This window comes from Nannobrachium achirus (assembly GCF_963921795.1).
Source record: "Nannobrachium achirus genome assembly, chromosome: 20".
Classification (NCBI taxonomy): domain Eukaryota; kingdom Metazoa; phylum Chordata; class Actinopteri; order Myctophiformes; family Myctophidae; genus Nannobrachium; species Nannobrachium achirus.
The window spans coordinates 19,800,039-19,812,247 of NC_137827.1; the positions used below are offsets into that span (position 1 = coordinate 19,800,039).

Consider the following 12,209-nt stretch of genomic DNA (forward strand, 5'->3'; position numbering starts at 1 on the left):
GTTCACCAAAAATAGCCGATCTACAAGATTGTAGATCGGCTATTTTTGGTGAAGAGAGTTGTCGTAGATGGAAAAATAACTCATCAAGTACAGTGCAAATCAAGTCTGTTTTACTAAGCATAGTGAAGTGATATTGATGTAGTGATATTGATGAATTCCAAATAATTATCAAATTATCTCGCGGCACCCCTGGACTAGCATCACGGCACCCCAGGGTGCCCCGTCACCCACTTTAAAAACCCCTGTAATAGACAGTTTTCACCCTGAGGTCCCTACTCAACTCAAAATGTCAAAATGTTTCCAAAACCTTCCAATTCCTTAAAAAAAATACAATAATAATAAGATATAAAATGATATAAAATAGGGCTTAGGTGAATGGTGAAAATGTGTTTTCACCCTGAGGTCCCTACTGGTGAAAATGTGGACTCCACAACTGATAAATGCAGGCTGAATTGAAGACATTCATAGGTGTATCTTTAATACACCTATGAATGTCTTCAATTCAGCCTGCAATTTGTCACTGTCCAAGCAGCAGAAATGTGTAGAGCAAGGGTCTTCAACGTTTTCAGGCCAAGGACCCCTAAGCTGAGAGAGAGATGAAACAGGGACCCCCTCTACATATTGTATAAATGTGTGATGGAGATTCTCATTGATTTCATAGATACATTCATAGACTTGACACCTAACCACTTAAAATCTTAAATCGTCGATACTTGGTAAACTTGACCTTTCACTCTGTACTTGGTCTGTTCTTTTTTGCCCAAAATAGCCGATCTACAAGCTCTCAACGCCTCGTGCTGCGAGGCGTTGTGAGCTTGTAGATCTGCTATTTTTGGCCAGAATATAGGGATGCGATGATTCAAGTTGTTAATTTAAAACTAATTATTCTATCACGCAAGGATTTGGTGGCCCCTCTGCAGTAACTCTGAGGACCCCCTAGGGGTCCCTGAACCCCTGTAGAAGACCCCTTGGTGTAGATGCAGTGTCACTCCATATTTCATTATTTTAGTTTTTAGTTCATACTGCAAGTATAAAATGTCACGGATGCTTTTGGGTTAAAGGGGTTGCTAAGAAACATCAGAGCGTGTCAGAACCACAGGGGACTTCACTGTGGTTCCTATAGTCTGCGTCTGTGAGAGATGACCTTGCTAACGGGGAGAGCCGATGGGCTCAAGGTGAGTTTTAATATTCAGCCTAAAAGAACGGCATTAAATATGCATTAACGTAGAGTACAACCGACGTTTCCAAATGAAGGGAAATGCCCTACAAACCCCGAAAAGAATGAAAACAAAGAAAAGAAAAGAATAATAACAATAATAGTATCATCCTTGTTTTTTTTTTCTTTATCCAATAGAGACATAACTACGGTCATAAAATCTATGGAGAAGAGCTGTTTTTCTCCATATCTCTCCATATAGTAAGGGGAACATAAGAAAATCTGCTAAGTAAATCGTTACCAAGAAATGTCTTCACCAATGTGTTTCTAAAGGTGTGTAATAATATGTACTAAAAGGTTGAAATTCAACTCCCGGGGGAAACCTCATAAAAAACTGATTTGTGTTTGTGTCCCATTAATTTACTATACAGGAAAAAAACACAAAAAATAAATATGCTTTAAAGTTATACCATGTAACTTTTTTTATAAAACAAATCTTAAAATGGTCCTAACTGTTAAATCGCTAAAGTTTTAGAACCCCCACTCCGTTATTTTCAGCTTCAAAAGCCTTCTCTTTATATGTTTTCTATGAGCCGTGAGGGGGGGAGAATTTCGCGGCAAAATGACGTCATCATACTACCGGCCAATCACAGCGAGGGTTATACACTGCCGGCCAATCACAGCGCATCTTGGAGTGGGGTCGCTAGGGCGGCCATATTTGTAGTCTCCCGTGTGTCTCGGGTGCACGGTGAACACAGCAAGCTCAACACATGGGTGAAGGAGGAGTGTATCTCCGGAATGGCTGAACGCACAGGAACCAGGGACCCCTCAAAAGATAGATCTCGGCGAGGTGGAGGCAGACGCGGGGGTGTGAGAACCGAAAAACGGCCGAAAGACGCGGACGCGACCGAGGTTTGCTATAGAGCTACTGACCACAAGTTGAGCAACTTACACAGTATAGCTTTAAGTAGCATGTGAGGGGTCAAACTAGGGGTTTTTCATGATGCTGATTCCATTGCAAGCATTTGTTTTGCACGCAAAACATTCCGTGGGCTACAAATGGCCCCTACAAAACGGTGAAAAGTGATGATTCATCACTAAACCATCGTTTTGCAAATGGTGTAGTTGTACAGTCATGAAGCTAGATAGCATGTTTAGGTTATAGTTAAAGTTTTTTACTGATTAGGTGCGTGGTCTACCTATGTTATTATTATTTTTTTCTAGATTGACATTCCTATGCATTTGTTGTATTGTTATTGATGTACTGAAATATTATCTTGTTTATTATATTGATGTATTACCTGCTTATTATAAGTCGCTTTGGATTAAAAGCGTCTGCTAAATGCCTTAACTGTAAACTGTAAACTGTCTTATTTAAACTTTCAAACAGTCAGACAGACATGAATTGGATCTGGCCAAAAGGATTTGGTTCCTCTGGCATCACAGGGATCTCCATATATGGCAATAAAAGGGATTTGGTTCCCCTCACATCAGTTATCTCCATATCTCCATATGTGGGCATAAAAGGGATTTGGTTCCCATGACATCACAGTGATGTCAGAGCGTGATGTCACTCCAAGGGGGTCCCCAGTGAAATGTGTGGGGTCCCAGGCACCAAACATTTTCAGACAGGGGTCCGCGACCAAATACATGTCAATACATGTGGTGGTCCTCGACATGAAAAGGTTTGAGAAACATTGGCTTACAGAACTAAAAAAGTGTGAGCGGGCCGGTCTGGCTGTCAGACTTCTGGAGAGCAGAGCAGTATAGAATATAAACGGTAAAAAGGTTTTACTTTTTTTTGTTTTTTGAAAACAGCTTGGATGATAGAATCGTGGAAAGCCTGCTGGAGCCTGAAATCCCATTTGGTAGACTGTCAATCACAGCATATCTGCCATCTCCATGGTAACAGCGGAGAAGGTGAAGCGGGCCCTTTGGGTGCCTACCTGCCTGCCTGCCAGTGGCGTCTGTTCAGCAAAAGCTAAGGTATGGCAACATGACTGGTGTCTTGCGCGCACCAGTCATGATGCCATACCTTGGCAACAGGCATGATGAATTTATTTTAAGAAGTATATTAAATTTTTTTTTGCCCTGTAGCCAAGGTATAGCAGCTGCCATACCTTCCCATACCCAATTGACGCCTCTGCTGTGTCCAATCTGAAGGTTCTTGAGGAGTGATGCATGAACAACGAGATGACACGCTGGATTACATGCACTACCCACAGTGTTGATTTTGACAGCCAATTTAGATTGTGTCTTAGTCTTCTGAATACAATTCTGTTTAGCTTTAGTCATATTTTAGTCACCTGAAATGTTTTACTTTTAGTCAAATTTTAGTTGACTAAATATCCTTTTTAGTTGACTTGTTAAAAATTATATATGTATATATTATTTCTTATATAAATCGTGAACATTTGTGCAAGTCTTTGAATATTTCAAATCCTTCAAAGGTTTTTTGAAAAACATATGTTTCTATGTCAGTGGTGCTCAAACCTTTTCATATGAAGGACCCCCAAAATGATATTTATTTGGCCACGGACCCCGCATCTCAAAATATTTAGTACCAGGGACCCCCCAGAAGCAAAGTTTGAGTTACAAATGTTCGCTTAAAAATACATATATTCAAAGATTTGCACACATTTTCACGACTTTTCAAAAATAGCAGATCTACAAGCTCGCAGCACGGCACTCGGTGCCGCACTATGAGGTTGTATATCTGCTATTTTTCAAAAGCCAAAGTATGAAATAATTCCAGGCCCCTCCACCTTGGGCCCTAGTAACTCAGTCCCACTTTTCCCCCCCTTGTGACGCCCCTGAACGTATTCAATAAATAAAAAAGACACTCACTTGACGCCGGCGGAGAAGCTGACGGTGGGGAAGAAGAGGCCGTCGGTGTTGAAGTTCTCGAACATGCCCTGGACGGGCTGGCCGTTGATCCTGAAGGAGATGCTGGGCGCTCCCAGGTCCAGGCAGCACGACACCACGTCCTCTGAGGTCAGGATGTGCTGGTTCAGGGAGGCCACGGCGCGAGGGATGCGACCTGAAGACAGCGACGGGACAATTGTTATTATTGTTTATCGTGATAAAAAGAGACCACTCACAATAAACGTTATTGTGGAGGTTTAATTTATCGTCAAATCGCCAATGCTGCAATATAGAAATACTCTCTAAGGCTGAAGCCACACCAAAGTACCTATGAGGGTGGATTCCCAATTACGCCAATGCATTTCAATGAGAATGGAGCGGTTTCTTTGGTGTGGGTGCACCTTTCTGGAATTCTAAATTTACTTGAGTAAAAAATCAAAGGTGTTAGTTTCAAAATGTACTCAAAGCACAAAAGTAGAAAGTACTCATTATGCAGAATGTACCATTTCAACTTTTCAAATGTAAATAAATCTTTTTGAAAATAGAAGATCTGCAAGCTTGCAATGTGGCGCACCGCAACGCATTGCGAGCTTGTAAATCGGCTATTTTCAAAGGGCTGAAATGTATATAGGGCTGAAGTGGTGCACACACACACACACACACACACACACACACACACACACACACACACACACACACACACACACACACACACACACACACACACACACACACACACACACACACACACACACACACACACACACACACACACACAAAGCCGGTTGAACAGATCTGTGCTTTGGGAAAGGCTCTAAAACATTGTTACTCATACTCATAGTTAATACAGTAAAGGCTGTGACGTACTCCTAACAAACAAGACCTTTTCTGTGTACCAGAGCACTTCAAAATAGACTAGCCAAATAAACTACTGGAGCACTCAACTGGGTCTGCACGTTTTAAAATAAAGGATGAACAATGAAACGTGCAGACCCAGTTGAGCGCTCCAGTAATTTATTTGGGTAGTCTATTTTGAAGTGACCAGGAAACTTTCTTTTCATATTACTGTACATTGTCCTACTGTTGAGCACCAGGCCCTTCTGAAACACGCTGGGACTTCTCTTTGTGTTTTATACTGCCTCAGAACTCAATGGCAGAACTCAATTCTTCTTATTTTGCCTACCCTGTCAGAACAAAGATCAGACGTTGGTAGGAGTATGATGCAGCAGGACTGGGCGATATGACTTCAAATCAATATCACGATTATTTCAAACTTCTGCCTCGATTATGATGAATGAATGATTACTTAGAAAGACATTGTATAGTACAAAAACGTATCATACAAGTGGTTAAGGCAGGAACACACTGCAAGACACAGAGATTTGCATGATGGGGGTTGCAGCCTGAAAAGGTTGAGAACCACTGGGATAGAGGTCACAGTAGAACACACTGACCTGACCAGAGGTGAAGTCCGTCAAAGCCATACGAGTAGAGGTCGTCTCCGACCCCGTTGCCGCCCCAGCCCTCTCCTCCGCCAGGGTAAGGGGCGTAGCCTTTAGTGTTGGCCCAGCCCACCCGCAGGTGGGACGGCTCGCTGGTCACAAAGTGGTCCACCTGGTCGATCACCAGCTCATAGTACCACTTCTTGTACTGGGCCGAGCCCTCCCGCACCCCCAGGAAGATGTTGGGTCTAATGCTGGTCACCAAAATAAGACATCAGATCAAACCGTGAGGATGCGTGCATCACCTTAAATCTTTTTCTTTAATCATTAATATATCTTTTTTTTTTTAATACCCCAAAAAAGGATTCGGCTCGTGGTATCTTTTCAGTTCAGGAAACGGATATAAAATAAAAATGTACAGTTTAGGTATTTAGCAGACACCCTTATACATGTGCAATCAAACTAAATGGAATGAATCTTTTGAGTGGTCAATTAAAAACTAATTTAAGTAACAAATGTGAACAATTAACCAACATATCTGCATATAAGTAGAATTCATCCAAATCAGTGTACCTTATTGACCAATCATTGTAGGAACTATGTTACCTTTGTTCGTCACTGACCAATCATTGTAGGAGCTTTGTTACCTTTGTACGTCGTTGACCAATCGGGTCTGGAGGAGCAGGTCACGCCTGGGCAGCAGGTGATCGCAGATGAGGTTCTGATTGGTTCGCACAGCCACCCCGTTACACACACACAGCGAGCACAGGACATCCAGGATCTGTAGAGGGATGGGGGAGGATGGGTGAAGAACCATTGAATCTGATTTATGCAAAAAAAATCTACAATATGACCCATTGTGAGCTTGTAGATATTTCTGGCACACAACATAGTTTTTGGATCCATCTTGATCTATAGAAATCATGTGCACAGATTTGTATGATGTTTGGACAAAATGTGTAGCAGTTATACAAATAATAATAATAGAGCAATATTAAAAGGGTGTCATTTGTTCCTCAATGTAGTGCAAATGCGCGCGCAAAGATTCAGCGCAATCGGACGCTGCGATGCGATAGCGCCACCATGAGGATGATTTGAACATTCAACATTCAAGTGGCTTTTCTTCCTCGGCCTAGTGGGCCTAGTGCAAATTCTGTGCAATTTTGCACGCTGTGTTCTTGATTTGAGTTTTTTTTTTTTTGTTCAAAACAGAGTACTCCTGCAAACTTTGGAAGCCGATCTTGGTCAATCAGGATGGAATATGAAAGACCAGTTTCATTTAATGACTATAGAGATTCTGTGCACCGATTTGCATGATGTTTGGACAAAATCGGTAGGAGTGCTGTCAAAAAATGTGTTTGGGGTCAGAGGTTCTGCCCTGGCATCAGAGATAATAACAAACTATAGTTGGGGCGAATCCGATATTTCCGTGACCGTGAGAGCATAGGTCCGTTTCTCAGTGTTTTTTTTTCGACTATGAAGGTTTAGCTCCCATGCCCATCGCAAAAATGCGGGCAAAATGTTTTACAGCCGCTCAAAGTTTGTGTCTCATTCACTTACTATACACTATACTATAAAGGAAAAAAAAAATTTGGGGGGTATTTTTTTCCTTCATAGTACTGTATAGTGTATAGTAAGTGAATGAGACACAAACTTTCATATCGGATTTGGCCCAACTACTAGTGATGCAAGCAGCACAAAGTGGGATTAAATGTCTCATTTGAAACGTAACTGATCAGATAATAGTGTCAACCACGTCAATCGCAACGTCCCCGGCTTGATTCCAGGTGGAGACCTGTGCTGCGTGTCCTCCTATGCTCTCTCTACTACACGATCTAAACAAAGCACACAAAGCTATATGCTTTGTCATCAAATCCCTTTCTGCAGCTTCTATTACCAAATGATACGTTCAGGCTGATTTATGGGCCAGCAGTGGAGAGCACGGCCGTAGATCTAATTTCAATGTTAACAAATTGATGCACAACGAGGATACACTCTGCATCTAAACAACGAGGCCAGCCCTCGCCAAAAGATGGATGTTTCTGCGCTGGTAAAAGGTGGGCGCAGTGAATTTAGTTGAGGAGGAGTCGTTGTGACAGAGGCCCAAGGGAAGCAATATAATATGAGTCATTTGGTATTATATAGCTGTGTCATGATTCCAAATGAACTAAAGAGAGACTGGACCGTAAAAGCAACACAGCCGGACGTTTTGTGCAATATCACTTTATGACAACATCCTAAAGACATTTGGTTGTATATTTGCATGTTTATAACATTTTCCATGTTACCTGCACTCAGCAACATCATCAGTTTGATTCAAATTGATATGACGTTTCGGTACAAACGTCATGTCAATTTGAATCAAACTGATGATGCGAGGATTTTACCCTGTAAGAATGTTTGTTTGTCATTATGTTAGAGGGGGTTATGGCTGTGGGGGTGATAAGGGACATCGTTGTGTGGCCATGTGCACAGAGCAAGAGCAGAGTGCAGTGGTGGAAAAAGTACTCACATTTTAAACTTAAGTAAAAGTATCAATACCGCCATGTGGAAATACTCCGTCACAAGTAAAAGTCCGAAATTCAAAATGTACTTGAGTAAAAGTATGAAAGTGCTGGCATCAAAATAAAGTACCAAAAGTAAAAGTAGAAAATGTTTGAAAATAGCAGATCTACAAGCTCACAACGCGTCGTTATTTTCAAATAGCCACGGTATAAAACAGGGCTAAAGTGGATTATGTGTGTTTTATAATATTATAATTTGTATCTGCAAAGTAACTAGTAACTAAAGTTTTCAAATAAATTTAGTGGAGTAAAAGTACAATATTTGGATTTGAGATGTAGTGGAGTAGAAGTAAGTAAGTAAGTATTGGAAATTGGAAATACTAAGAAATAATAAGTAAAGTACAAATACCTCAAAACTGTACTTAAGTACAGTACTTAAGTAAATGTACTTAGTTACTTTACAACACTGGCAGAGAGTGGGATTTTTGTTTGTGACTGTTTGTTCATGACTGCTTCCTTTGCCACTGTCCAACGCACCTGCATCTGAACGAAGCAGGTGGATGTGCGAATATTTTTCTTAGCAAAGTCTGTTATTAACCTACAAAGCATGCATAATAATCTAGGAGCAAATGTAAATGTAAACGTTTTTCTTGTTCTGATGAACAATAACGGCAGTCACTCTAGTGCAGTGGTCTTCAAAGTGGGGGTCCTTGAAGGAGTTCCCGGGGGTCGCAGACTAAATGATCGATATTTAGGAACCTAATGGACCCTTACGGCTCTGTAACTAGTGAACACATGGAACCAAATGGGCCCTTACAGGTCTGTACCTATAGTGGAGTGTACACATGGAACCAAATGGACCCTTACAGCGCTGTAACCAGGGGAGCATACACATTTGTAAAGTCCCATAGTTATGTGGGGGTCCGTGGCTTAACGCACACCAAACTGGGGGTCCTTGAAATCAAAAGGTTTGAGAAGCACTGCTGTGGTGAACAGTACTTGCAGTACTTCTGGGGGGCATCGTGCAGTGCAGTGAGGGTTCGGTGCTCACCTTGTGGTTGCGTCCGTGCTTGTAGAGCAATGAGATGATGGACTTGATGTGTCCTCTCTGAATGATGTGGAGGGCCTCTGGACTCTCGATTAGGATGCAGTGGAGGACCTCCAGGATGCCTTGTGGGGAGGGGGGGAGCATTATCGTCAATTGCCACCAGGCATGTGCAGTGTCGTGCACACATAGACATCAAAGGGGGCTTGAGCCCCTGCCCTTTTATCCGTCTGTAAAAAGTGCCCTCTCCAGACCATGAATGCAGTTTTTACCAGTAAGACTCCCTAATCGGGAGATAAGCGACCGTTGGTCCCTTATCTCCTGTCACACTGCTGACATCAGTATGACATCACACCGTACACAAATGACCCTTATATAAGACCGGCATTATCTACCGACAGATTAGTAACAAGATGTGAAAATCGTTGAAGGTTGAATCTCCAGATATGGAGATAACCAACACATCCCTCCATATATGGAGTTAACCGACGAATCTCACTAAGTCTGACCTCACAAGCCCCATATTTGGACACGAACAACATATAACTCCATATATAGAGACATAGCTGCTGACATCAGTATGACATCACACTGCTGACATCAGTATGACATCACACCGTACACAAATGACCCTTATATAAGACCGGCATTATCTACCGACAGATTAGATGCAAGCAGGATCTCGACTCTGACACAACTCATCGGCTCATAAGCTGGTTCTCCCTCCATATATGGAGATAACCGACGAATCTCACTAAGTCTGACCTCACAAGCCCCATATTTGGACACGAACAACATATAACTCCATATATAGAGACATAGCTGCTGACATCAGTATGACATCACACTGCTGACATCAGTATGACATCACACCGTACACAAATGATGTCATACTGATGCGGAGATATGAGCAGGGCAAAGGTGTGACGTGTGACGTGTGACCGACCGACCGACCGACGGACGGCCGGTGGAGGTTTTGATACTAAACTGCGACCTGACGGTCGCAACTATGGTGAAAGAAATGCAAATGCCCTCTTTCCCTGACATACCTGAACGTGGCATTCAAGAGAATTGCCCAATTGTCCAAACTCTCCTGAACTTGAATTCAGCATCTTATGTTGACAGAATTGCCCTCGAACTCCGTTACGCCACATCTCCAGTATTGATTTGATTATGCTTAGTTCAGTGTGGTATCAAGCAACCATGTGAGGTGAGGGGTAACCTTTTAATTATCTCACCACCAACCCTGTGTGTGTGCGTGCGTGCGTGCGTGCAAGCATATCGTCGTTTTCGGGTGGAAACCTTGTATCTCCAAGTTTCAAATGTGTACGCTTTATCGCGAAGTAAAGCCCTGCTTCATCATACAAGGCCGTCCGCACAAAAGTAGTGAAAACAGCAGATCTACAAGCACACAACGCCTCACGGCACGAGGCGTTGTGTGCTTGTAGATGGCTGTTTTCACTAGTTTAAATCAATTTTAAAATGACAAATGCAAAACAAACGGTTTAGAACATACAAGGTTTCCACCCGACAACGACGATATGGCTGCCTGTCCGTCCGCACTGTGAAAAATACGGCCGAAGGGAACTGTGACGTCACCCATTGGTTTCTACAGGCGTGTTTTGAAGCCACTTTTCCAGCAAATTCAATACCGTCATCTTGGAACTTCGGGTTCCGAGAAGAAACCGGAAAGGGCTGCTATTGGAATATGGAGATAAGAGGTTACAGGCCGACAACAGCGACATGTGCTTACGCAGCGTACCTGAGGAGGACTCCAGTCTCTCCAGCTTGCTGACCAGCCAGTCCAGGTTGTTGGAGAACTGGGTGCAGTTGTTCCTGTTCCCTCGAATCAGCGCCGCTGCAGGAAACGGTGCAGAGGAAGTCAAATATGAATGTAAAATACAAACATTGTGTTGTGGTAGGAGGTAGCATGTAATATCACCTGTACTGTCTAATAATAGGAAATATGGAGATCCCTGATGTCATCAATATTAAGCCCATAGCTTGGAATGGACATATTGTGTGAGTCTCATGTGGTCTAGATAACATATCACATCTACAGTATGATGTCAGACGTCAGCCATATCCATATTTGGTAAATATTTTATCCACATTTTGTCCAACTTAAAGAACCAACCGCAACTCGAATCACACTCCGTCCTGCGCTTTTCGCCCCTTAGGTGTCTTACTGGAAATATTAAATAAGACTATATACTGTAGATATAAAATATAGATAGATGTGGTTCCGCTGCCAAAGACATTTATTGTTGTTGACATGAAAAGGATTGAGAACCACTTATGTAGGCAACATACAAATAATAATAATAATAATACATATGACTTATAGGTAGGTACGCAAAGTCGCTTTACAGAACATGATAAAAACAACTTAAAAACTAGTTAAAAAGGTTAAAAACTATAAAACAAAGGGGGTTTGGGATTTATGTAGGGAATGTGAAGAGGTGTGGACTGAGATAAAAGCAAATTATAATACACGTCTGATGGAGCCGTTGAAAAACACTGCCGGACCCCCACACCGTACACAATGCAATACTTATACAGTGTTACCCAAACCCCCCACACTGTACACCAGGGTTCCCCAATTAGTTTTCCCCAAGGGCCAAATTATGTCTAGGGTACCAAGCCGAGGGCCACAGCATTGCAGGGGGCGACGGTGGCGTTCCCACTACTCCAGCGACAGTTCAGATATCGTCGTTGTCGGGTGAAAATCTTGTATGTCCAAAACCGAGGCGTTGTGTGCTTGTAGATCTGCTGTTTTCACTACTTTTGTGCAATGGCCTTGTATGATGAAGCAGGGCTTTACTTTGCGAAAGAACACACAAATTTGGAGATACGAGGTTTCCACCCGACAACAACAATATACTAGTGTTGTTGCTGCTCTTATACCACCATTATTACTCGGGTTGGTGGGGGCCAGACAGTAGCCCCCCGCGGGCCGCAAATGGCACAAGGGCCACCTATTGGGGAACCCTGCTGTACACAATGCAATACTGATACAATGTCACCCAGAAGCGGGCGTCTCAAATGCATGTCTGTGTCCCGCTTCGTTGACCCCATTCATATCAATTAAGAGGATGCTCTAGATAGATGGAACGAGGATAGGACACAAGGAGAGAACGCACGCATACGTACATGCACGCACAGGCACACACACACGCACACACGCGTCCTAGCCA

The 12,209-nt window shown here is 42.7% G+C and overlaps 1 protein-coding gene across 1 annotated transcript in view; it reads right to left on the bottom strand.

Moving 5' to 3' along the window:
- The window catches only part of LOC308305985 (ryanodine receptor 3), a gene marked incomplete at its 5' end in the record, with an annotated part of 342,849 nt that overhangs the window by 218,837 nt on the left and 111,803 nt on the right, over positions 1–12,209 (bottom strand). The window contains 5 exons of the mRNA XM_080750884.1: positions 4,004–4,196; positions 5,476–5,717; positions 6,111–6,244; positions 9,019–9,137; positions 10,775–10,870. Of these exons, the coding sequence (XP_080607010.1) occupies positions 4,004–4,196; positions 5,476–5,717; positions 6,111–6,244; positions 9,019–9,137; positions 10,775–10,870 (784 nt within the window). The remainder of the gene's footprint in view (positions 1–4,003; positions 4,197–5,475; positions 5,718–6,110; positions 6,245–9,018; positions 9,138–10,774; positions 10,871–12,209) is intronic.